This window comes from Lonchura striata, chromosome 14, assembly GCF_050655825.1.
Source record: "Lonchura striata isolate lonStrDom1 chromosome 14, ASM5065582v1, whole genome shotgun sequence".
NCBI lineage: Eukaryota > Metazoa > Chordata > Aves > Passeriformes > Estrildidae > Lonchura > Lonchura striata.
In genome coordinates, this window is record NC_140716.1 from 4843827 (window position 1) to 4870249 (window position 26423).

The following is a 26423-nucleotide window of genomic DNA, read 5'->3' on the forward strand; positions in this document are numbered from 1 at the left end:
CTTTGGACGTTGAAAACATAAAGCATTATTATGGATTGTAACACCTCAATCTGGAAGTCCAAAATCTATAAATTTTTTTTTGTGTCTGACAGTGTTTTTAGGAAAATTGCTGTACAAAACATGCACCTTTTTTTTTACCATGTCAGCTATATCATTCCTGACTAATAAAGTACAGGAAGTGGGAAAAAAAAACCTAATAAAATGAGAGGTGCTCATACACGACGTTCTTGTTTTTATGTAGTTTTGGAAAGTGTATTTGCATTTCAAATGTTCATATTTCTGTGCTTTTCTGAATAGCTTAGTGTTCATTTCTACCAAATTTACCAAAAATCCAGATGCATGCAAAATATAAATAAATACTGAGAATAGGAGACTTGATTAATCACCTGGATGGCGGTAGAAATGCCACGGGAAAAGGAACTCGGTTGAAGAAAATATACCAAAATTAGCTTGGAGTAATTCATCTGATGAGAGGGCACAGTCTCAAGCTGTGCCAGGGGAGGTTTAGGCTGGACATCAGGAGGGATTTCTTCATAGGGATTTCTTCACAGGAGGGATTTCTGCTGAGACATTGGAATGGGCTGTCCAGGGAGGTGGGAGAGTCACAGATCCAGGAGGTCTTTCAGGATAGAGTGGACGTGGCACTCAGTGCCACGGTCTGGGTGACAAGGTGGTGCTTGGTCACAGGTTGGACTCAAGCATTTCAGACCTTTTCCAACCCAATTGATTCTGAGATTGCGTGACTGGAAACCCAAAGCACAGCTTCAACAACTACCTACTTTTCCTAGCTCACAAGAAAGCCTCCCTGAAGTTCACAACAACCATCACTTCAGATTTCAAAAAATAAAGCAGTTATACATCGGAATAATCCTGTACTAAGCCCATGAGCCGATCACTTCTTACACGCTTTAAGGTACTTGGGAGATGTGTTTTACGGATCAGAGGCGCTCGCAGCGATCTGGTCAGCGGCGGGGACGGCTCGGTGCCCCTGCCGGAGCCGGTCCGAGCGCAGCCCCAGAGCCGGGGCGCTGCCCGAGCGGGGCCGCGCTGCGCAGCGCTGGAACCCGGCACGGCCCCGCGGGGCCGGGGCCGGGCTGAACCCCCGCGCCCCTCGCCCCCGGCCCCGCGGGAGGCGGCTCTGCCCGCCCGCCCCGCCCGCGCTGACAGGCGGGCGCTGCGGAGGAAGGGGAGGGCGGCCGCCCCGGCCTCACATGACCGCGGCCGCGATGGACGGAGAGCCGCCCGCGGGCACGGCCGCAGGTACGGGGGGATGCGGGTGGCGGGGCCGCCCCCGCCCTGCGCTGCCCGCCCGGGAGCGGACGGGGCTCCGCGCCGGGGTCGGGGCCACGCTCGCCGCCGAAACCTGCGGGGAAGCGCCGCCGCCTTCCCCTCTTCCCCCCGGGGCGGCGGGACCCCGCCGGCCCCCGCCCGGGTGCTCCCGCGGCCGGGCCGCAGCGGTGCCGTGCGGGGCCGCGGGGGAAGGAGCGGCAGCGCCGGCAGCCCGGGCCGCCGGGGTTACCTGCGGCAGCTCGGTGGTCAGCTCCCCGAGCCCTTCTGCGGGGCTGGACGCGGGCACCGGGCGCGTCCCGAGGCTCTCCCGTGGGAGGCACGCGGCCGAGCGCTCCCTGCGAGCTGCTCGGACTTTATTTTATTTATTTTTTATATCGTGCCTGTTCCGCGCCCGCCCGGGGGCTTCGCGCACCTCGGACCCTCCCGCAGCGGGTCCGTGCCAGCGGCGCGGGCGCTCCCTGTGCCGCCGCTCCCAGCGGCGAAAGCACCGGCTCCTGGCGCTGGAGTTTGAGCAGCGTGCAGCTGGGTCTGCGATGAAGAAACTTGTAGCCAAATGCTGCCAGCGCTTGTTGCGAAATGAGAGATGGAGGGAGCTCTGGGTGAATTGAGGGAATAACATGTTAGACTCCTTGAGCAGTTAAACTGAAGAACTGAAGGAAACTTTTAGCGGGTTCTCTTTGAAGTGGCTGAAGTTTCGTACCTGCTCTGTGTTTTTTTTTTTTTTTTTTTTTTTTTTTTTTTTTTTAAATGGTTTGGTTGATTGTATTTAGGATCCACTGTGAGTTTACTCTTGTTAGGCCTGTGATGCTCCCCGTGCAGAAATGCTTATAAATAAATTATTTTGGAATATTTCTGTCCAGGACTGATGTAACATATTGAGCAGCAGCCTTTGTGGAAAAAATGTCCTACTGTACCAAAGAGAGAGCTTGCTCAGGTATGTCTGTTATGGATTTACCATCTGCTTCAGGAGCCTTATAGAGGTAAAACGGTTGTCTGCAAGTAGAGTATTCTTGCATTGATTAACTTCTGGTGGTGGTGCTTCTGTACCTTTCTGATCTACTCAGCCTTCTTTAGAAAACTTGGTTTTCTTTGGCAGAAAGTTTATGATGAATACTGAGAGAGAGTATATAATGATTTTGGCTAAAGAAAAAGAATGCTGTCAATGCAGCAATGTTTTTTATTTTTAGCATCATGATCCAGGTTCAGAGATCTTTGAAGTTTCACACCCATATGTAATTGCTTTTGGAGACCAGCAGCTTGTCAGTGAGTGTTTTGGGAGGATTGAAATACCCAGAGTAATGAGAGTCCTGATAGGTATCCCTGATGCCCGCTATGAGAGCACATACAAATGCTGTGTTTTTATTTAGCAGTACTAAAAGTAGAAGTACTTTAATGCAATCGAAGAGAAAACAAAAAAGGATAATGTCCAGCATGTAGAAGTCAATTTTGTAGAGTGGCTTTTATTGACTTTTTTTTTCCTTTTGCTTTTACTTCCATGAGAGTCTGTTTTGCAACGATTGCAGGGAGTAATCCAGGTGTTGGCTTTGTAGGGAGTGAGGTGTCTCTTTTTGTTCTGATGGTAAACCTCCAACTGTGTGTCCAGCCTGTGGGAAGGCTATGCAGGTTACAGACAGAATAATTTGCACGTGACCACTGATTTCCCCCACAGTCTTCAAGTTTTATGTGTTGGTGCAGGTTGAGGGAGAAAAATTAACCAGTTCCAGACATGTGGGATTGGTACAAAAGGAGGAGAGATTTAATGATTGCTTTTTGACAGGATTTGGGATAAGAATGCGCTTGTTCTAACTATAAAATGTGTGAAAAAACCACGGGTCTGGAGTGGCAATGCCATTTTTAATGCTTAAATGCTAAGCAAGCATTTAAGCATCAAGCATAATCAGGAGGGTGAGAAACATGTAAGGAAAATGAGAAGCAAAACAAAGATAAACTCTCTTTTCATGGGGTATTCTTGACCTCTATAAGGACAGTTGGTTGTGGAAACTTGCCCGGCTAAAACGTCCTTGTGAAAGTTTCCCGAAGTAGTTGTTTGGGTTATTGCTTGCTGGGTTACATTTTTGGGTGTGAATTTTTACACTTCCAACGTCTTTTGAAAAATGAGAGCTGGGAACCAGCCCTAGTGATCATTTGACTTTTTGTCCCTGTAATCTTAGGGCACATTCCTCATTGGATTTTTCTCTGCTAATCCTGTTATTTCTTCAAAGTAGCTGCATCTCACTTTATTGTGTTGGCTGCAGCTGGGGTCTGTGTCTCATGGCTGACTTGTGACTGGAATGTGTCCCTTGTATCCCCAGACTTGGGAAATCAGATGAATCAGTTGATGATCCAACAGCATAGTTAAAAGAACAGGGCAAGAGGCTTAAGGTTAGTTCTTCACACACAGTAAATCTGTGTGACAAGTTGGTGTTGAGGTTTTTTTCTGCTGGAGTATGGGATTGTGGTAGTTTGAGAAGCAGCAAGAGGCCTAGAGCTTCAAGGGACTGTAGAAATTCAGGTGCTTTTTAAATATTGCTAAATAAAGTTTAAATAGTTTCATCTATTTTTGAGTTGAGGCATAACTTCTCTGTTTCATCGTTAGGAGCACCAAGTGCTGAATAACTATCTTAAACTTGGAAAAAACCCCAAACAACCACAAAAAAACCCTTCCCAAACCAAAACCAAACTATTTGCAACACCAAAAAAAAAAAAAAAAAAAAAAAACAAAACCAAGGAGAAATAGAAAAACCTAACCAAAGAAAAACACCCCAGAAAACCCAAACTAACTAGTGCAGGGTACATACTTGGCATCTGTGGTGGTGGAGTTTTGGGCTTTTTTAAGGAGAAAAACAAAATGTTGGAGCCTGTTTCTAGCATCCAATTTTATGATAGTGTGTGCTATTTTATCTTGTTTTGGCATTGGGTAGCTTGTATTTACATGGGAATTGTTGGGAAGAATGAAGGAGATTCTTAATTAGAGTGAAGCTAAATATGAGAACTTTTCTTGTACCCTGTAAGAAATACAGACCTGCCTTCCATGTTGAACACACAGCTGTGCAGCACTTAGCTTTGTTAGACTGATTCTTATTTCTCCTGAGATAAAAATTGCATGGTTTTAAATTCTTCAACCCAAACAAGTTGTGTGCATTTGTCTCAAAAAAAAAAAAAAACAAACATAAAGCCTTTAATAGGAAAAAAGTTTTGTTTGCCTTTTTTTTTTTTTTTTTGTGGGACTTCTGTTTTTCTTATTTTTTAAGGGAGTTTCAAATTATGTAATATTTTAAAAATGAGAACTAAGATGAATTTGTAGTTGAAATCTGCACCAGCTTTCAGCGAAGCTGATGTGGACGCTGGATTCTGGAAATATGGAGGAATGTTTTTGACATGATGAGGGGGAGAGGCATTTCCATAATTCCTGGGGCTTCTCATGAGAAGACAGAAAGGAAAGGGAAATGCTGATGAATGATATTTACCTTGCTGCTTTAATATTCCTGGCCCTGGAGTTGGTAGTGGAGCCCTCACTTTTTCCAGGGAGAAATCTGAGGTATCTGTGCACAAAACCAGTCAGTTTTCATATTTCCTTGCATTTCCTGTGGGTTGGATCCCTTCTGCTCTGCGCAGCTGTAGCCTGTGATGAGGGAGGAGAGATCTGAGCTGCTTTTCCTGAAGGTTTTGCTTCATTACAGGCTTCTTACTCCTTCTAGTAAACATGCTACTAATACAGTAAGTAATTCTGTGGCACCATCTACTTAAGTATGTCGGATAAATTTATCTGATTATCACCTGGTGTAATAAGGAGTTGGTAGCATCAGCCATCTGTAAAATGGAGATAAGGCCTCCAAATTTGATTGGCAGAGCTTAAACAGGGAAGGGAGATGAATGTTGTGATTTACCACCTCTGCTTCCAGCCCTGGCATCGCTCTACTGGGTGTGCTTACTCACATGTGAAAACTCTGTGCAGCTATCCAGGTACTTGGAATTTTGCTCTGGCTTTCATAAACGCATGATTTTGGAAATTTGGATGAAGGAAACTGGTAACTCCATGGAGGGCAGATTGCTGCCCAGTTGTATCAGTGGAGTAATGAATGTTGAGCACTAACTAGAGCATGAAACACTAACTAAAGCGTGAAGTAGAGAAATTTTCTATTGCATTTTTCTCTGGGTAAGTTCCTCAACTCCCTTCAGTCCAAAGGCTATCTGACTTGTTACAGAAAAAAAAAAAGTATTATGCAGTATTTTCATAGCTGTTTTCTTTTACAACCAAACAAAAACTAGGCCATGCTTTGAATGCTTCTTCAAACTTTTAGGTCTTGTCCTCTTGTTATCTTCTCGTTTGCATATGTATGTTTGTATGTATTATTTTTTACTTTTATATCAACTTGTTTTCAATTGTATCAGGCCACTTCCTGATACCTTATTGAGAACAGATGAGAAACTGCTGTAGCAAAAGCCTAGCTTGTAGGAAAAAGCTGATTTTTATTTCATCTGCTTCCCTGTGTTCCAGAGGACCATTCCATACCTCATTTCTGTATCCACTTGCTGCTCTCTGTATATAAACTTTACAAGATAATGATCTGCTGAAACCAAAGGGAACGTTTTCACAATTAGCTGTTCTCCAGCGGAGAGTGCGTGATGGGAAGCGTTAAGTGTCCTGTTACAATGCATGTAAATCCTTTTACTGGCTGAACACAGGAGCTCATACCAATGAGTTGCCACTATTATCCACCATTCCTGGCCAGGGCTCTTGAGGCTGTTCCCAAATAGGCTCTTTAGTAAGTAGAATGAAAAATGGGCTGAAGAATAACTCCAGTATATATTGCTCTGTAGGGTTAGTGTTAATGGCATGATAAGCGTTTCCTAAAGCAGGTTAAACAGCTGTTCCCAAGTCATTTTATTGTGTTCTCAGACCTGTGTTTGATGGTGTAGATTCACTCTGTCTTGTTGATACCAGACATGCTGAGGTTTTTAATTAAACAGTAATTATTCAAACTTGTTTGCATGATTGTCTGGTTTGTGTGATTTCACACATTTAGACAAGGTTGAGATGTAAAGAAGCTACAGAGTATTTCAGGGAGAGGCAAGAGTGTGAATTGCTGATAAAGAGAAGGCATATCCTGTAGGTGATTTTTAGAAAGCAAAATTAGAGAATAATTTGATAAAAACTGGGGAGAAATTACCAGGAAAAGGGCAACATGGCTGAATTGACAAAGGACTGTGGCGTCTTGCCTGGTGGGGCAACACTCTGTAGATGTCTTACTGGGTAATGGGGTTCAGACCTGTAATGAACTTCAGAGTCCTCAGCAGCAGTTTGGTTCTGGGGCTTAAAGATGAAACAGTGAGAGTTTCATGGTTCACCCTATACTTCTTTTCTCCTCATACCTGTCTCTTGCCTTTGCGGTTCCAGGAGTTAACCAGACAATGTTGAGCCCAGTTCAGGGGCTGGTTTGTGCTGTTGGTTGTCCAGCAGAAAGATGGGAAGCAGAGACAGTGACTCAATAGGCAGGAGGAGATGTGTTAGTACAGACTGGCACTGCTTGGGGAGTTAGTTGGGGTGCATTTTGAGTAGCCCCCTTTAGGGGAGGCCTCTGCAACATCAGCCAGTGGCTGAGCATCACTGAAGGCTCTGGAACTCTCTGCGGGGGATGTGTATGTGTGCATTGGAGGAACAACATCTGCTGTCCTGTGTCTTGAGCAGTTAAACCCAAGAATTGCCAGGGTGGACACTGAGAACTGCTGCTCTGGAAATCCAGGATGCCTTGTGCTCTACAGACATTATCACTTCATCCAGCAGTATCCCATATCAACACTGAATTATCTTGTATTATTTTATTGCAGATTTCTGGTAGGTAGCTGGACATCTTTAGGAGCTGCTGCATAGGTGGGGTTAGCAGGTGATATGTCTATTAAAGCAGAGGTGTTAAGACTTGCTTCTCTGAGTCACATTAGCAGGAATCTCAAGCCCGATGAGGCATATGGGATAAGGTCATTTGTCCTGAATTTGGTTTGGTTTCATTAAGTCATTTTATGGAACAAACAGCAAAGTGTCTGTTATGAAGTCTGAGGAATTAAAGATTGCTTGTTTTCCCTGTTTATCAGGGCCTAGGGCACATGAAGGAGCAGCTGGGAAATCCTTATCAGGAGAAGGTCAGGGCTTTCAAGTAAAGGATATGGCTTTTTATCTTCCTTGAGTTAATCTGTTACCCAGTTAACAACTTTTTGAACTATGTATTGAAGCTGAAAGAAATGCTTCTTGCTCCTGTAGTTTTACTGTGTTCTCAAAATTGTAGATATATTTAAGAACTTCTGCACAATGGCAAGGAAGGGATAATGAAGCCTACCTGGCTTTTCTAGGTGCCTTTCATCAGTGGATTTGACATGCTTTATAAAGAGCTTGTTCACAGCATGCCTCTTACAGAGAGGAAGCAACCCACCTGCTCCAGACTGGAGAGCAGAACTCAGGTATGGGGTGAACAGAGTCCAGGGTTGTACCCTCATTTTTCACACTGTTTCCTATGTGTAGAATGGGTAGAAAAGATGGCTTTGAAAAACAATGTAAGCTTAGTTTACAGTCACATAATAGATGTAGTTATGAAGTCAGGGTGAGATAACAGGCTGCAGTCAGGCACTTGATAAGAGAACACTCTGAGTCATCAGCTTTGCCCTTTCTTTGATGTCATTTGTCCTCTGGGGCCACATTCTTAAGACCCATCTTTTTTCACTTCTGCATCTGAGTCAGTTACTGTCCAGAGCTGCCCAGTTATGGTCAAATTTGCTGTCAAAAACTCTTTGTTTTCTAGCTACAAACAGTGGAAGAGAAGAGGTAAGTTTTAAAGATTTTGCCACAGCTTGCTGTGATTGAGGAATTGTTGGGTTGGTAGCCCTTATTAGGAACCTTTCTCTCTGCTTTGGAACTTAAGTATGTTGACATAGTAAATTATTGTAATTCATGCTCACTGTAGCACACTGTCATAGAGTTTAATAAAATTATGTCAAATGAAGTGTCTCCTTCCTTTGTAATGAGGTGCAAAATTAATGGATTAAATTTCTGCAGCGTGGTAAAACAACACATTTTTCTTTCCTTCCATGAGTTGTTCTAGGCAGGATCCAAAAGTGCTGAGCAAGGGTTTTGTTCGTTTTGGCAGATCCTGCTGTGGTGGGAGCTGGACAGACAGGAAATGCAGGCCTCTTAGCTGATTCACAGGACAAATTTGGCCTGTGATGCTTTGCTTAGTGGAAATGTCTCTGTGACTCGATATAATTGGTGGTGCTCCTGGGTGTTGCGAGCAGGGAGGTAGTGATGATGTGAACGTGTGAAAGCAGCACATCCTCCCAGGGGAGTGGCCTGGCTGGGCTTCTGCCTGTATTGCACCACTCCAGAAGCACCAAGCAAAGGAACAGAATATTTTAAGGCTCCTTCTTTTACAATATCTTATCAGGTCTACTGTTTTTTCCCTTTTTGTCTTCTAGATTTGGCAAAGCCTCCAGTAAATGAACCAAGGGAAGCTGAACAGTTTCTAATGCAGACGCCCCAGGGAAATCCACTGCTGCTTTCCCACACCCTACAAGAGCTATTGAGCAAGGATAGTGTGCAGGTGGAGCTTATACCTGAGAAGAAGGGCCTTTTTCTGAAACATGTGGAATATGAGGTTTCCAGCAAGGTAATGTGAACAGGCTTTGGGCTTGCTGAGAATGTATCCTCCTCAGAATGTCTGTGCAGTTTCTCCTAGCAAATCCTGAGTGTTTTAGATGTGCTGGGTGATGCTGGTTTTAAGTAGACCAGTTGTGTGGGCTGACTTGTAATGCAGTAGCACTGGGCTTCTGCAGCATGGACCATCTAACTGAGCTGTGAAGAATGGTCTGTGAATTCACTTGCTTGAAAACCTGAGCTCTGTACAAAAGCAGGTGTATGACAACAAAAACAGAATGGTTTTGTAACAAATTGGCGTAGGTAGCTGGATATTTCAAACTGATTTGAGCTAGTGAAGGAATTGTATTTACAGTGCAAAAAAAAAAAAAAAAAAAAAAAAAAAAAAAAAAAAGTGGAGGTGCTGCTGTCTAAGCCGTGCATTGATTTATCCCCACCTCGTTAATTGCAGCGATTCAAGTGCTCGGTGTACAGACGCTACAACGACTTTGTGGTGTTCCACGAGATGCTGCTGCAGAAGTTCCCATACCGCATGGTGCCAGCACTGCCCCCAAAGAGGATGCTGGGAGGTAAAGCTGCATCTGCATTTTGACTTGGAGTTTGCTTCACGGTGCAAGCATGATACTGTTGGAAAGAAATGTTTAAAAGGTTGAAAGTCTTGACTTCTGCTTGCCTCAGACAACAGCTTTGAGGTTATAATACACAATAGTTGTGTGTATTACTTTGAGGTGTGAATTACTGCCATGCTAGAAATTCCTGTAGGTGAGATATGAATGCAAAATTTCAGTTTCTATTGATTTTTCTTAAAAAGATTTTGGGTGTAATTCTACACAAGAGCATGGCAGAGTTGCAGGTATTGCTTCTTAGAAAAACAGGTTGTGGTGATCATTAGTAGTGGACTTGGCAGTGTTAGTTCAACAGCTGGATTCATTGATCCTAAAAGTTCTTTTCCAACCTAAATGAAATCCATGTAAGTTCATTCAAGTATACTTTAGCAGTTAGACTAGAAACCAAGAACTATCCCAAGACAGAAAGCATATCAAAGCTCCTTCAGGAACATTTTTTTCATTAATCTCAAATATTGACACCAGTTTTAGGCACTTATTATTTCAAAAATTGTATAACTGTATAAAATTCTGTCTTGTTTAATACTTTATCTGTGAAAGAACAATCTTTTTAGTGTCTTCTCTCCTTCCCATGGTGCTAAGCTCAATGTGTTTCAAATAATTGATTTCAATTGAGGAATTCATGTATTGCTCTAGTAAAGCAGAATTGATAAACAGTGAGCAGAGCAGGGTGTATATTGAACCGGAGCAAAGCAAAATTACACCCCTGAAAAGCTTCCATGGTCATATATTCTTATGATGGGATGTGAATTGTGAAGACTTTTTGGGGGTTGTGAAACCCATGTGTGAGTTTAACCTGATTCAGTGTTCTCAGCCAGAATTTCCACGTCATGGAACACATGTGCAAAAAGAGACCTCTGATTAATCTCAGTGGACAGAGGATGCTTGAAAGAAGCTCCCAGTATCTCTCACTTGTCAGGGAATGTTACTTCCTTGAATTGCTGGTCTGTTGATATTTCCCTGCATTCACTGCTGCATTTCTTCCCACACATAGCATAACTTTAGACAGAAAACTGATAGGATTAGTTCCCAAACTGTGCTAGGAGAACAGTTCTAACAGTGCAAAGCTGTGATAAGGCAGAGAGTGTTTGCTTTTAGTCCAGTGACTGCATATAGAAGAACTGTGGAAGTGGGCTTACTGGAAACTGCAAACAGGAAAAAGGAAAGGGAATGGGTAGTTCTTGTTTCAGAGTAGATTAATGGACTGACAAATGGTGTTGCAGCACGCAGGGTTTGTTGGATTAGTATAGATGTGTGACTCTTGGAGCCTCCAAGTCCCAGACCTGGATGGACAAAGCTCTGTGCTTCATCCTTGGTGTGCCCCTCTGCTGAGTTACACGGATCCCAGTGGGGATCAGTCAGATGGAGATGGATGACCTACTCTGCTCGTTTGGAGGACAGCAACCATCTGAGGCACATCCTGTAGGAAGTGTGTACACGAGTTCAGAAATGTCCGTGTAGGTGAAGTGTCAAAAGAGTTAAAATCCTGCATGATATGAGAGTATTGTCATAGATAAGAGCATTCCTTCAATTTCTTTCTATGCTGCTTTCTTTTCCTTTAATTTTTGGTTTTATTTTTTATTGTTCCTGAAGAACTCCAGGAACTTCTATTTACTTCCCTATTGCAGTTATTGTCAGATTGAAATTCTTCCTGTTTCAGCAAGATGAACAGATTTTTTTTTTTTTTTTGTAGTTTTAGTTTTATAAGTAAAGACTCTGGATGGATGTACTGCAGATTGCTGTGCAAGTCTTCCAAAGTACTTTTTGACGTCTTGCATGAAAAGGATGGATGCTGATCTTGGGAGTCCTAAGACAGGCTGGGATATCCTTTGTAGAATTGATTCAGGGGAAGAAGAATCTCTGTAGGCCCATAGTTTGTAAGTGGAGGTTTCAGGCCTTAGGCTTGGTTGTTTGTCCTTCCTCCCTGACCCGCCCTGTGGAAATACCATGTGTAGCTATGTATGCTGGATTTTGGTAAGAGGTAAAGAATGCTTGACAGAATATTTGTTCAGGTGGTCAGTCTGAAAGGTCTGGTTTTGGGAGCTGACAGACTATAGGTATCCATTGTTTGGTTTTTGTTGCAGTGATTTCTTTTTTCTTTCTGAGATGTAATGTGGGGGCATTAATTGAAATTTCATGTTTCTTCCTGCAGCTGATCGTGAGTTCATAGAATCGAGGAGGAGAGCGCTGAAGCGATTTATAAACCTGGTGGCTCGACATCCCCCTTTCTCAGAAGATGTGCTCTTGAAACTCTTCCTGTCCTTCAGTGGCTCAGTGAGTGTTTGTTAGCAATAGTCCTGAGCTTGCAAGTCTTGCTGTAACTGCCTCGCTGGGCACAGCATTCAGAATTGCTGTTAACCTACATGGCTTTGCTCCCTGGGATGAAGAGAATTTTCTCTCAGTAGGTGTTTCCACAGTGGAAAGTGGAAGGTAATTTCACTCAATGCCAGCAGTGTAATATTTTGAAAATGATAACTGTTCTTAGGGGAACAGAGATTATGCTTTTCCTTAAATGAAACTTAACCTGGGTAAAGCTGCATCTGCTGAGTTGTGCCTTGCTGCTGCAATATATCTGAGACCTGTGTGAACTGCCAGTATTTTTTCATAGTTCTTTCTTGCTCATTTGATTCTATATTTTCTCCAGGATGTACAGAATAAGCTAAGAGAATTGGTCCAGGGAGTAGGAGATGAATTTGTGACTTGCAGATTAGCTACCCAGGCCAAGGTATGTATATGAATTTCTTGCAACATGTTATTCTACTTCAAATATCTTTCTTCTCCAGGTGCTTCAATTATGGCATTTGTGCAGTGATGGACACCTTAAGTAGGAGACAGTTGTTTCCAGAGTTTGAAGGACTTGTAATTTTATTGAAAAGATCAAATAAACTTTTGACTCTTAAGGGCCTGATATTTCTAGCTAAATTCTGGTTCATGAATATGATATAGATTAAACAATGAATCCTGCTTTTAGAACGTGTTTCTCTGTAATTACTTGTACTTGCATAACAAACAAATGCACAAATTGCACAATTTAAAAGGTAATGTCTAGATTGATGTCTTTCCCTTGTGCTCATGCCCTCATTCTGTCTGTTCTCTCCCTGTGGGAGAGCAATTTGGATTGTTATGGAAAAGCTAGTTATAAGTTCTCCATATATCTGTTTATCCCAGTGATTGGTGCTATGACAAGTTTTAAGTACACATCCACTGTGTTCATTGAGCAATTTCAAAACAAGTTGTTGTTCAGGTTCCTGCAATGCTTGCAGAAGGTTTTGCAACTGGAGCTTAATTCAGGCTTTTACCAGTTGTAAACTGGTCAAAAAAAAGCTGAACTTTCAGTTCATGCTTGACTTTACTGGGCTGGGACTTACCAGTAGGATCAGATCAGAACTTGTGAGCTTTAAACCTCACAAACCCTGTTTTAAAGATATAGAAAAATTGCAGATTTTGCCAACTCTGTGCTGGGTATTTGAACCTCTTTCTGCCTCTGAAAATTAGGGCTGATTGTGAGAGATGTGACTTGGACACCTAAGTGGGAAACGGATCTCTGCAGAGCTGTTAGAGCACAGTGGCAGAGTGAGCACAGGAGGGAAGCCTGTCCCTCTGGAGACTGTGGTGTGCCTCTGATTTATCCACCAGTAATCCCTCTGTACTTTTTCAGGACTTCCTCCCAGCTGACATTCAGGCCCAGTTTGCTGCCAGCAGGGAGCTGATCAGAAATATTTATAACAGCTTTTATAAGCTCCGGGACCGTGCAGAGAGAATCGCTTCGCGAGCCATCGATAACGCCTCTGACCTCCTCATATTTGGGAAGGAGCTAAGGTAGGTTTGGAGGAACAGGGTTTGCTGATTTCTACTCTTGGTTTGGAACTCAAAACTCTTGTAAAGTTTACCTGCAGATGGTCTTGTAAAAATGGGTATTTCAGTGCATGCTGTAGGACATAATAAATTTTCCTTTTCTAAAAGAAGGAAGTACACACTATTGACTAAGGCTGCATTCTGTAGAGTGAGGAATGAAAACAGAAATACCTTCACATTTGGGTACTTGTGTTATTGTCTCTCTCCCCAGTATGTACACAGTTAACTCTGCATTTGTGATAGGACAGTAGTAGCTCGGCACCGTGAGCTATTTAGACAGAATTGAAACAGTTGTCTGCAAATAACTTTATCCACTCAGTGGAATTTGTCTCCTAGATGTGACCACTGCTTTTCTCCTTCCAGTGCTTTGGGCTCAGACACTACTCCACTTCCTTCCTGGGCTGCTTTGAATAACAACACATGGGGGACTCTGAAACAAGCCTTGAAGGGTCTGTCTGTTGAATTTGCACTTCTGGCAGATAAGGCTGTGCAGCAGGTGAGTCCTTTACTTTTGTCCTTTTTTTCTTTTTTTCTTTTTGTAACATGAATGAGGCACACTGCTGCCCTAAATTTCATCTTCGGTCATGAGCTCTGTGGACATAAGCCCTTCAAGAGTTAAGAGGGAGACTGTAATCCAAACTCACATCCTCAACCAACAGCCTGCTTGTTCAAGCTTGTGTGAAATACCTGGACTGTGTTTAAATTGGGAAAAAATGTAACAGACAATGGAAAGGAAGGAAAAATCTGCTTTCTTTCTTACTTTTAAATGGTTACTGCACACATTAAGTTCACTACTAGGGTGAGCTGTGCAAAAGTGCTGTGTTCCATTTTATTAATCTGCTGCAGAGAACCCAGAATAACTTCTGAATCAAATTTTCATATTCATGTACTTAAACATTACATCAGAATCACTCAGATAGAAGCACCACATTCTGGTCTAAGTGTACAGAGTAGTAATGACTGTCAGAATGATGTGAGAACATGACAGTCTGGGAAGGAAAAGTAATAGTTTTGTCTTCAGTGCTCTTCATCTCATTGTGTTAAAACAGTGTGCTTTTGTAGATCAGTCAGGCCAGGTCTCTTTCTCTGGAGTTTATGCTCCAGAGAGCTCTACTGATACAGGAAGAAAAGAGTATTCTATAAAATAAAAATTGGTAGTGAAATTTGTCGTGGTGTCTCATCTCTGCCTTCTGATGCATGAACTATTACGGGGAAGATGCAGGAAGAGTTTTAATGGATTAGTTATCTTGTAGGAAGGGAAGATGAAAGATTGGAGGAAACTGCACGAGGAAGGAATTCCAGGCAGAATGCGCTGAAAGGACTGACACATGGGCCTGTGAAACCAACTCCTTTTCTTCTAATGATCAGTCAGTTGGAAAAGCTGTTCCTTCCTCAGTCAGGTCTTTGTTCTGCACACTGAAGACTAAACACTCCAGTGCCATGGGAGAGATTTTTGATGCAGCTGTGTAAGCGCTGATGTGCCCTGGAGAGAGCAGTGAGAGCCTGAGTGGTGTGTGGGGGGATGAAGGGCTGTGATGCCAGGCTTACGTAAAATGTACTTTTTCCTTGTTTTCTAGGGTAAACAGGAAGAGAATGATGTGGTGGAGAAGTTGAACCTTTTCCTGGATTTACTCCAGTCCTATAAAGTGAGCTCTGCTGTTCTGCCAACAAGAAAGTTGTTTAGAGCAAGTTTGTGCTTTTTAGAGGGTGTAACGCCAACTGGATGGAAAACTGTCTGTGAGGCCAGTTCAGAGGCAAACTGGGCATCTGGCAGAGGGAGGGGAGTGGCTGTTGGCCATAAGGAGCTCTAGCTTTCCTGATAGCTCAGCTGATGATGAGAACTTGCCAAAGAGCAAACTCTGCAAGGAATTTAAAAACATGACTGGTTAAACTGTATGGATCAGCTAAATTTTTGTTTTTAGATTTGGCTGCTTTTGAGTCAAAGCAGTGAACTAGATTGCTATTGATTTGCTCATGGAGACATGAGTTCAGTTATGAATGAAAGGATTTTTTTAATACTAATCTTCTGGTCATCTGTATGTGGTAGCCTCTCCTGACATTCCCAGGCCAGGACTGAATTTGAAGGACTTGAGCCAGCACTTTAATTAATTGCCAGCACTTAATACTGAGAAGGTCAGGAAAGATAAGAGGCTGATAAGAGCCAAAACGTTGGCAGAAGTGATGCTCCAGGTTGCCTCTTAAGTTCACTGGTCTGGGTTCAAGTAGTTTTGTTTCTTATATTCTTAGCTACTGGCATTTTTTGACCCTCTTGAAGACAAAGGAGCAAAAATCTGCAGTGTAGAAATGACAAAGTGTGACCACACGTGTGTGTCCTGATGTACTCCGCTGTGTGTTTGCTGACTCTTGGCTCCACTGCTGTTTTCTTTTCCCATAAAGGACCTGTGTGAAAGGCATGAGAAGGGGGTATTGCACAAGCACCAGAGAGCGTTGCACAAGTACAGCGTTATGAAGAAGCAGATGATGAGTGCCACTGTGCAGAACAAAGAGCCAGAATCAGTGGAGCAACTGGAGTCTCGGATTGTGGAGGTAGGGCATGCACCTGAGAGAGCAAAAGATGGGACTGGACTCTGTAATGGTGCTGCTCTGGAGCTCAGTCACATTTGCAGAAAGGGTGGCCTGTACTTTGGGAAATCTGTGCTCCCCGCTGTGCCACGTGGAAAACATGTTGGTTTGCCTCAACACTTGTTACTGCCTCTCAGGCAGCACATCATCTGCAGGAGCTATGGGAAGCAGCAGTCTGCATGATGGAAAGGGCAGTTTGGTTGTATCAAACAGCTCCAGGAGCTGCCTTTTTTAGGTTTTTGGTATGTGTTTGAATTGCTGGTATGGGGAGGAATGCTGTTTTCTCCCGTTTCTCTTTTCTCCCACCCTCTTCCTGGTCACTTCTTTCAGCAAGAAAATGCGATCATAACCATGGAGCTGCGGAATTACTTCTCCTTGTACTGTCTGCATCAGGAGACACAGCTCATCCACATCTACCTGCCTCTCACATCTCACATTCTGGGGGCCTTTGTCAACTCCCAGATTCAGGGTCACAAAGAGGTGAGTTCTAGACTGTGTCCTTTTTCACCAGATACGAATTCATCCAAATACTAATGGATTTGTTTTCATCCATTGGCCTTCATCCTCTAATCATCTGTGCAATTGGGCTCTCTCATAAATTAGGAAGTTATCTGAGGTTTTTCCAGTTTGGGGTGAGGATCAGGGTTGGCCTCTAACCCCTCTAAAAGATGGTATCTTCTTGCAGCAATTTTTTTTTCTTCTCTCATCTGTAGCTGGCCCTACCCTGTGAGTAACTGAAAAAGACCCAACCATTAAATCTCTACTCTTTAATGAATGATGTGTTTCTGCTAGATTAATCTGTTTTTTTGTTGAGCTACACAATATGTTGTATGACAAGAAAACTTTCCAGGTTTTACTCTAAAACTTAGGGTTTAACAAAAAGGAGTTTCTAAATATGGCCTTTAATACTCCCTACATACAGCTTTCTAGCTTTGGTTATATTAGAAAAGTCTTTTCTCCTTCAGATCCCTTCCATCCCTTCAGTGAAGGAATTTGATGAAGGGAAATCTCCCTTCCATACAAGCTCAGGAAAATGTTCATGGAGCTACCCTGGTCTGACAGGAACATTCTGGGTCCACTAAACTTCCTGAAAATACTTCAGCAAATTTGTGTTGTGCTTCTGAATGCCCAAGACTGCTGCTAAAATTCCATGTGGTGAGATTGTTAGCTGCTGTGTGGTCATGTCTGCTTTCTCTCCTTCTCCACTCACAGATGAGTAAAGTTTGGAATGAATTGAAGCCGAAGTTGAGCTGCCTTTTTGTGGGATCCAGCAGTATGCCAACTCCGCCACTCTCACCTCCAGAGGGAAATTTCTTTTCCAATTAATGTTCCAAGCATCCCACATGGAGCAAGAAGGGCAATCAACGAAGGGGTGGGACCTCTACCTCCAATGAATCCTCCAAAACAGCTATTTTTTTTTTTTTAATACTGCTGCTTTGAGCTGCTCTCTGATTTAGACAGACTGGATGTGGGGCAGAACATACGGATATAGAGACAATTTTGTAATTTTGCAATGCCCTGGGGCAGAACTGAGGTTCATTATCCTGCAGACACTCCTCATGGGGTCGGGATATGGCCTGGCACAGCGAGTGCTGCAGTGTTTGTTGTTGCTGAGGCCTCTGCATCCTGTACTAACAGTCCTCCAATCGTGTTTATCTGCAGCTGTGCTGACACATCTCTGCACGTCTCTGAAGTGCTGAGATGAACAGGATAGCTGAAGCACTTGCTTGTAGTGGAGATAAATTGCTTTTATGCCTTGGAGGGCCTGTGTTAGGGATGTGTGTGCATAAGAAAAGCTGAAAGCCATCCCCCATCCCATTGTAGGCATCTGGATTTGATTTCTAACTGCTAGACCTTAGCACAAAATGAGTGGAGTGGTTGGATTCTGTAAGCCAGCTGGGCAGGCGTCAGCGCTGCTCCGTGACAGGGATTTTCCTGGTGGTGCTGGATGGACTGTATTGTCAGTGTGTTTCCCTTCACGGCTGAAGGGCAGCCTGGGGACTTGCTCATATTTTTCAGTTTGGGGCCAAAGACAGCTGGGTTCAGGAACTCAGAGGAGTTTGCCTAGCATAAATGAGAAAACAATTGACTACAACATTCCTTAATTGTGAACCACTTGTACTACAGGAGTGGAACAGCTACAAGGTAGCTTGTTTATTTCTTCTGGAGGTTCTGACCTCCATCTGGTGAGTGGCTGTTCAGATCTGTTGGTGAGCTGCTGACCTCAAGGCTGGTGTTTTCTTTGGTGTAATATCAGAAGTATCCTGTTGCACCAGCAGGCTGGAACACAGTGCTGATAAAGTTCATTAGCAAAAATTCAGTATTATCAGGATGTTACTGTCATTCTTCTTGGCTGTAGGTAGCATTGCAGTATGTTTGTTTGTGAAGGAGAGTAGACAATTAAGTGAATGTTCTCATCTCTAAAATGCCACAGCCCTTGGTAATGGGGTTTTCAGAATGGTTTGTGGTTGTGATAAAGGGACTAAACATTCTCCACTTTGCATCTCCAGTGGCTTTGCCTTGGGAGGCAAAGGGGGAGAACGTACATGTCGTGTTACCTCAGGGGAAATGGTGCATATCCTCCAGAGAAACTGATAATCAAACTGCAAACGTCTGCAGCAAAACCCTGTGTGAACAGGACTCCCTGAACCTGACTTCTCTGGGGCCAAAATAGCTTCCAAAGGGGAATTTGTGACTTGGTTTCTTAGCATTTTCCTCGAATGGGTAAAAAAGGAAGCACATTAACAAGGATGAGTGCTTGCTGTTAAATTGGAACCATTACAATATTTTCCCACTAGGGAACTTCCCCATTATCAGGAAATCTATTTAAATCCTCCAATCACAAAACCTTTTTTGTTTTGATTTTTTTTTTTTAATTTAGAAATTTCAGTGCAACAAACTCTTCCTAGCCCGGGTAGAAATTCTGGATTAGTTTCTTCAGCTAGGAGCAAGAGAAGTCATTTGCCCAGTTTCAGGAGACTGAAAAAACATTACTCACACTCCTCAAAGTGGAGTAAATACATTGCTATAGGTGAATTCCTTGAGTGCTGGGCCTTAAGCAGTGTGTAGCCAACCTTGCACAGAATGCATTAAGAGCTTTTTCCAACAATTCAAATGTTAACTCACTTTCCTCCTGCACATGGGCCTTGCCCAGTGAGACAGATGAACTTCAAATGGCTGTGACAGATTTAATTCTCTCCTGGAGATCTCCTATGCGATGCACAAGAAATTCTGCTCACAAGCTGGAGCAAACTGTCAGGGGAGAGAAATGTTTCTACAGTCCAGTTACAGAGAAGATATAATCTCAGGCACGGTACAACAGGTTTTTCTGCTTGACCTTGTCTTGATTAGAAAGATGGTTTGTGGTTCAAGTGTGCAAAGTGTGTTACCAGACTTTTCCATGCTCTGCACTCCTGGCATTATCAAAAGGCGCTGGCTGGTTATGGCTGGCTTAGTCTCAGCACTCATCCTCCCTCACTTGTTTGCCTGATGTGATGAACAGTGAAATTGAGAAAATACTTTATGTTTTGGGTCTCATAAGTTACTTGTTTGATTGGGCAGTGTTCTGTAGGAGTGCTTGCAAAGGACTAGCCTGAATGGAACTTTGGACTTCTCACTTCTAGAAAAACATTACAATTTTGAAGTTGATTTAGAATCAAAAAACCAACCCCCCAAAAAGCAAACATCAAAATGACATTAGGGCTTTAGGCTAACTCTTCTTTCCTGTTCACCTTCAAGCACAACCTGTACAGTCTTAGTGCAGAGACTGTAACAATAATACACACATCACAAGACCTATAAAGAAGCTGAAATTACCTTGTTTTCAGAAACACCCCATTCCTCCATTGTCAGCCCTCATGTCTTTGAGGAGCGTTTTGGGAGTGGGCTTTTCTTGTTTTGGTTTTACTCTGTTCAGCAGGTATTTGAGAACTGAGGCCCAGCATTCTCAAAGCTGATCCAGCTGATCTGGCACTTTCAGAGTTTTTCTGTCTCATTCCTAAACACATGCAGGCACTATTTTTCATACAAGCCTTAGTTTGCAAACCTTTCTTCTGGGAGACTGATCCGTGTGCAAATAGCACTGTTTGTTTACCTCAATGTGTGAGGGATTTCCTTACTGTCATTGTTACGTTCAGTTTATGGATCTGTCAGACTTGGAGGGCAGCATCAAGCACAGCTTCCTTCCTCCAGAGGGAAGCAGCAGGGACTCCAAGGATCCATCAAGCTGACTTCAGCTGTCTGTCTGTCCTAGACAATGTGGGGAAAACAGTTGTTGTTACCTCCATGCTCTTGCCTTCTGCAGTAAACACTAACCTAGCCAGACTGATTGAGGAGTGTGTGCTGCCTATCTGAGATCTGATGCTCCTGCAAGATGCAGTGCCAAAGTGTTACTGTGCTTTTGTGAATGGAAGCTTTTCTGTGTGTGTTTGAGCAGTCCTGGAGGTACCAGGGCAGTAAACACCTGAGACCCTGAAAGGCTGCCTGAAAATTGTTCTCTGAAAAGGGTTCTATGTTTTGTCACTCCTGAGGGCTTCTCCACTTCCAGCTGTGAAGTGGGAATATACAGGCTTTTTGTCAGTATCATGTTGAAAGGCTCAAGACTCTATTTACAATACCTTAAATCTGGGATCCTTCTTTCCCTCTTGTTCCATCTTCCTGGCAAGTTGCTCTTCCTAAGTTTGTAACATGTTCAACAGTGCCTTGCTACATTCCAGTGCTTTTAATTCTCCTTTAACCATGCAAGGGTGTAAATCCTGGAATTTGTAACAGGCTAATTTACACTCTTCAGTTTGTGCTGTTTACTAGAAGACAAAGATCACCAGCTGGGGACAGAACTTAGTTAACCATATCAGTCTCATGGCAGCAGGAGCAGTAACATCCCAGCTCTTTGAAATGAGCTAAAAATCAGGGCTGGGGAAAGCACCTTCCTGAAAGGACTCACCTGACTGCAGGTGGGATAACAGAGAAGTGCAAGCTTGAGCTCTGCTTGTTTTATTCCTACCCAAACTCCTAGAGGAACAAAGTAATTCTGCGTGATTGTCACATGTTATCTCTCACCCAGGAATTTACAGTTTCCATCAGGAAATAAACCAAGGTGTTTAACAGGTATTGGCTGCCAGTCATGCCCTTCCCTACCATGCAGTAAGGTCATACACTCTGTAAAAGTTGCTTGTCCTTTCATGCTTATTCTATTTGTCCCAAGCCATGCTCTGTTAGAGCAGCCAGGAACCCTCACTGCCAGGTCAGAAGCAGAGGTGGGTATCAAAACCTCTGTAAATAAGTGAGCAGCACAAAAGGAAAAGTAAGGTTTTCAGGTGTTAATTCATCCTCCGAAGTCTGAGCTGTGGCTTGCTGAGCAGATAAAGAAGGATGCTTTTGAGTGGTATAAATTTTTCAAAACTGCTGGAAGGAAAAAAGAAAACCACACAGTTCAGAGGGTGTGAATTTTGCCTGGCTGGAATATCCTGTATCTTTGCTTTGCTCAAATAGCCTTATGTATGAAGCACTTTATTCAAATGCAGGAATTAAATAACTATTACTACAGCTGGTAGACTGGAAATGTTTACAGATCCTACATGACATTCCAAGATTCTATCTGTGAGTATTACATGTCTGTAAAAGTGTTTGAAAAAAAGAAAAAAAAAATATTGTGTAAGAAGTTACACATGTGATGTATTATTTCTGGCGTGATTGGATTAAACTTGTGCTGCCCACCGTGCTGGGTTGGGCTGACATCAGTGCTGAGCAGTCACCTGCTCCTGCCCTGAGACAAAGCCTGCAGCCCTAGGGGATGGCACTTTGCAACAGGAACTTGCTGGAAGTTGAATTGGTTCCACATATTTTTACCTGAAATGCTCAAATAGTTCGACTTCACAGCAGGAGCTGCAACAGTGAAAGCTGGGCTGAGATAGGACTGTACATCTACCTCTGGCTTCTTTCTTAACTCCCATAACCTCAAACTGCCTTCAGCTGGAGCATCTTGAACTTTTCAAAAGGCTTTCACAGCACTATTGCAACAGAACAACACATGCTTTTACTAGAAAAAGTATTTTTAATAATAATAAAAAAAAAATGCACCCATAAGGGAAAAGCTTAAGCCACTAAAAAGGGTTAACACTTAAGTTTTTAATAGCTGTGGTCACATAACCACCAAAGCCTACCACAACCAGGGACTTCACAGCATGAAAAATCTTCTTGCTTTTATTTCTGTTCTAAGAAACCCCCTTACTTTCCTTACTTTGCAGTGACCTGGAAAATAAGTCTTGTTCTCTGGAGAGCTGAGTAAGGAGATCCTTGTAAGTCATACGCAGGATGCTGTAGCCCAATGTGGGCAGTAGCATGTGGGCTGACTGCTTCTGCTTTCTTAAACTTCCTCCACTTCTTTCAGGCTGTGCTCCAGGATGGTGTCTTGTCCCTGGAACTTAAAATAGCCCCGAAACAGCTTTCTCTGAAGCAGCAGGGGAAACCAATAGCTGTCATCTGGCCACATGCAATGGAACGGCACCTCGTCCAGCTGAAACCACTGCGGCCGCATTTCTGGTGGCAGAAAACAAAAGAACTCTGCATGGGACTCGCTCATGGATTTTTGCTGCCTACACTGTGAATATTGGAACAAGCAGCTTCCCTCTACAGCCCAGTTGCCCTCTTTCTGGAAGGCATTTTCATGTGAATAGTTCTCCATTTTATAAGGGCAATGCTATCTCAGAAGAGCATGCACATCCTTCCTTTCCCCACACCAGCCACCTACCATCACTTTCTGTTGGCTCTCCATGAAAGTGATCTGCCCGGAAAATGTGAACGTCCATGAGTTCAGAGTTGCCTACAAATTCAAATGTGATCTGACCCATCTTCTGCAAGGTGTCCACAGTCAGTCCACTCTCCTCCAGGAGCTCCCTGCACAAGAAAAAGACTTCTTACATGAAAGTGAGCATGGGGAGGACAAAAATGCAGTCATTAGCTTTACTCACACATTCAAAACCCTGAAACCAGGGTGAACCAAAGGTGAAAGCTCTTCTAGTACAACAGAGCAGAGTTCTGACCTGCACCAAGCCACAAAGCTACAACACCACAGTGCAGCCAGGTCAGGTGGGATTGTGTGTTATTTCAGGCTCCTGAGGCTGGCAGGAAAACAGTCTGTGTTGGAAGGGGAAGATTCAGGAGAATTGATCATTTAGTATAATTTAGTCCTTGTGACATTAAATCTCTGTGGTAAGGGAGGAGTGGGTAAGTGAAGTCATGAGACTGTAGCTGGGTGTGGCTTCAGAACTCCAAGATACACTTAATTTAGACAGGCAAAAGGCTTTGCTAACTTCAAGCTGAACCTTCCAGAGTTGTGCAGAAGCAGGTAATGAAAGAAAGACCATCTATATCTACTACACAGTCAGCTACTTTTGAGGCAAACTGAAGCTTAGTTAAATTACGCACTTGATAAAACCATTTGCACACAGAAGGTTGAGAATTCTGTTTCCCATTCAAATGCAGTGTAAAAAACACAAAGCAATTGTGCAAACTTTGCCTTTTTGCTCCTTGGAAGCACATTGAGCATAACAAGAGGCCAGAAGGCAGGACTTTTTAAGAGCACTTGGAGAGCTGTGCCAGCTCTTTTCCACGCACCACCATGCACAGCTACTTGAATCACATTCAGTTATTTCCTTTCTTTATGTTCTGTGCTCAGGGCTTTTTTAATTTTACCTCCCTCTAACAGAAGCAGCATGGCTTGAAGTTAGTAATGGTTTTTTTAATGTACAAAACCAAGGAATACTCTGAAACTGTGTATCTTTAGTTGTAGTTAATAATTAATGCAGTTGCCTATTTGGCAGGGACAACAATTTTAAAATGTAATGGAAATTATTTTAAGGCTCCAGCTTTCTTTGGTGTTGGTTTCATGGATCCCATCTTTCAAAATTATACTTCAAATTAATGTCTTGGCTAATTTTAGTTTATCTTCTGAGAAGCTCTCTATGTCTAAACTAGAGGCAGTTTTCCAGCAATGACTCTAAAAGCCTCCTTTTACAGGCACTGATAATTGAACAACAAAGCACAACACTGCTACAGTTCTCCAGGCAATTTATCCATCAGCTGCTTGGCTCTGTAGCAAATGGGAACATTACAGGTGGCAAACTAGAAATAACTCATTCACTAAATGCTCCCCTTACAAGATGTGCCACTGAGGACCTGCACAGGTGCTTGCAGGAATGTGCTGTACACAGCAGAAAATGGAAATCTTACTGGTTCTGGGAACTTCTGTGTTGTGGCTTAATATTTAACTACCCCCGTGCTGAGACTTCACACCTGCTGCCTCTGCCAGACCTGCTGTCTCCCAGCTGAGACAGAGCAACATGGAACCACAACCTCAGACCTCAACTGCCAGTGCAGAGTGGAATTGGTACGAAGGAAGTTTGGAGTGTGTGGTGCTTCCTGCAGCAGGGCTGTGCCCCGAGGCAGCACTGCACCAGCAGTACTCCAGCCAGCAAGGTGGCCAGTGTGTCCAGCTGCTCCTGGCTCTGGGACAGGCTCCTGCCCAGCTGACCTCAGCAGGAACTGGTGGGTCATTCCAGTTAACTGCAGGTGTAGGGATGGGGACAGTCCCCAGCAGCAGCTGCTGGCTGTGCTGTGGCACATTGCATTTGGATTGAGGAAAATTTTAGCACTTGACATGTGTAAACAGAGGTTCTGGTGTCAAACTCAGGCCAGCACAGGTAAACACACCCAAGGAATTAAATGCTACGTGAAACCATTAGATTTACCCCAGAACTGGTGGCAGGAAAGTCTAGCAAATGTTAAGTGACAAAACTGATGTCTCTCTCTACTCAGAGATGATAAATGACAAGAAAAGCCATGATGAAGTGTCAGGTACATTAAGGCCATGTGCTGCTGGGAGCACATCTGCACAGAGACCGTTCTGTCCCTGGGCCCAGCTCACCACAGGACCTGGGTGGTTGTGCTGGCACAGCTGAGATGGCTGTTGAGGGCAGAAGCTGTTGGGAACCAGCTGAGCACACCATGACTGATCTTCCTGCAGGTGCGAGGGCAGCTTTGGGCACGTTATCAGAAACTGAGGAGATGGCAAAGTATGGCTTTGTATTAGCAACATTCATGTAAAGAACAAGGTACCTAATTTTTAGAGGAACTTAGCAATTCAGCTGTGATTTGCAACTTAAGTTTAATGACCAGACAGATGAAAGAACTACAAGAAATCAGTACTAAAGGGTTCAGAAATTACACAGTGCCTTTTTACTGATTAAATTCTACAACTCAGCATTAGCACTTAAAAATGTCACCATACAATCAAATAATAAGCAGTTTGGTTAATAATTTAAATTAAATAAGTTGTAATTCTCCTATATAGCCAAAATTAAGCCCTGCACCTCTCTGAAGAGTGCAAGAACCTCCACCCACCACTCAGACTCATTCTCAGTTTAAATCAGAGTCCAGGAGATGGGACAGAGGATACAGGATGTTCCAGTTGCTCACAGACTGGACGAGTTTAAAATTTGCAGATGACAAAGGGCAAGTAATCCTGTTTCTCTGTACATGTGGATGATCCTTCATTATCTGTGGAGCAGGTGTTCAGAGGTGGGTCATGACTGCACTGGTGGGTAACACGAGGGTGTCACTGACCAGACAAGCCGTGGTACCTCCACCTGCAGCCCACTGCCGATGGTCCAACACCTCACCTGTGCCTCCATGCCTGTCCCCATGGCGCGGACCCAGCCCTCACCTGCGGGCAGCCTCCTCGATGCTCTCCCCGGGCTGCACCTTCCCCCCGAAGCCATTCCACAGCCCGGCGCCGAACCCGCGCTTCTTCATGCCCAGGAGGACGCGGGACGGCTGCACCACCAGGACCAGGGTGAAGAGTCTGGACGTGTGCATGGCTCCTGGGAGAGGGACGAGGCGGCGCGCTGTGCCAAGAGCTCCCGGCCCCCTTCGGAGGGAGCCGGGGGCGCACAGAGCCCCTCACGCCCAGCACCCCGCCCCAGTGCCCGGTCCCTCTATCGCTCCCACTGACCTCGCTTTCCTGCTACCTCAGCACCGCCTTCCCAAAGTTCGACCCCCCCTTCCCAAATCCTTGTTTCCCCACACCCCCGGGAATCCTGACCACCTTTAACACCCTCCTCTCCCAGCACCCCTTCTCCCAATCTTCGACCCCCTCCGCAAACCCCTGTCCCCCCAGATTCTCCGACCACCCTCAACACCCCTTCCCCGAATCCCTGCGCCCCTAGAAACCCCTCCCCAAATTCTAAATCCTTGCTGCTCCTAACCTCCCTCCCTGAATCCTTAACTCGCAGCTCCCCTTCCCCACATCATCGACCCCGACCCCGCGCGCACCTCAGCCCCACAGCCGCGGTTTCGCGCCCGCCTCGGTGTCCCCCTCAGCCGCGGCCCTTCCCGCGCCGCCGCCGCCCCGCCCGCGGCCGCCGTGAGGGGAG

At 44.1% G+C, this 26423-nt stretch overlaps 2 protein-coding genes across 4 annotated transcripts; one reads left to right on the forward strand and one right to left on the reverse strand.

Moving 5' to 3' along the window:
- The first annotated feature begins 1115 nt into the window (after positions 1-1115).
- Positions 1116-23857, forward strand: SNX8 (sorting nexin 8). Of its 3 annotated transcripts, none has more exons than XR_014958380.1 (12): positions 1116-1260; positions 8752-8942; positions 9381-9498; positions 11708-11829; positions 12200-12280; positions 13214-13374; positions 13774-13906; positions 14988-15056; positions 15808-15957; positions 16324-16473; positions 17206-22289; positions 22382-23857. XR_014958380.1 is itself a non-coding variant. In XM_077786890.2 (12 exons), the coding sequence occupies exons 2-12, from the start codon at positions 2191-2193 to the stop codon at positions 17317-17319; spliced, it is 1323 nt and encodes a 440-aa protein (XP_077643016.1). In that variant the 5' UTR covers positions 1178-1260; positions 2151-2190; the 3' UTR covers positions 17320-23857. The 3 variants fall into 3 exon arrangements, 2 of the variants coding, with proteins under 2 accessions (XP_077643015.1, XP_077643016.1); XM_077786890.2 differs by adding an exon at positions 2151-2224 and having other exon boundaries at positions 1178-1260; positions 17206-23857; XM_077786889.2 differs by having other exon boundaries at positions 17206-23857.
- Positions 22099-26389, reverse strand: NUDT1 (nudix hydrolase 1). Its single transcript, XM_021539692.4, has 4 exons — positions 26323-26389; positions 25715-25871; positions 22742-22887; positions 22099-22530 (listed from the first exon to the last, which is right to left on the reverse strand). Exons 2-4 carry the CDS (start codon positions 25864-25866, stop codon positions 22358-22360), a joined length of 471 nt encoding a protein of 156 aa, XP_021395367.1. The 5' UTR covers positions 25867-25871; positions 26323-26389; the 3' UTR covers positions 22099-22357.
- Positions 26390-26423: the final 34 nt, after the last annotated feature.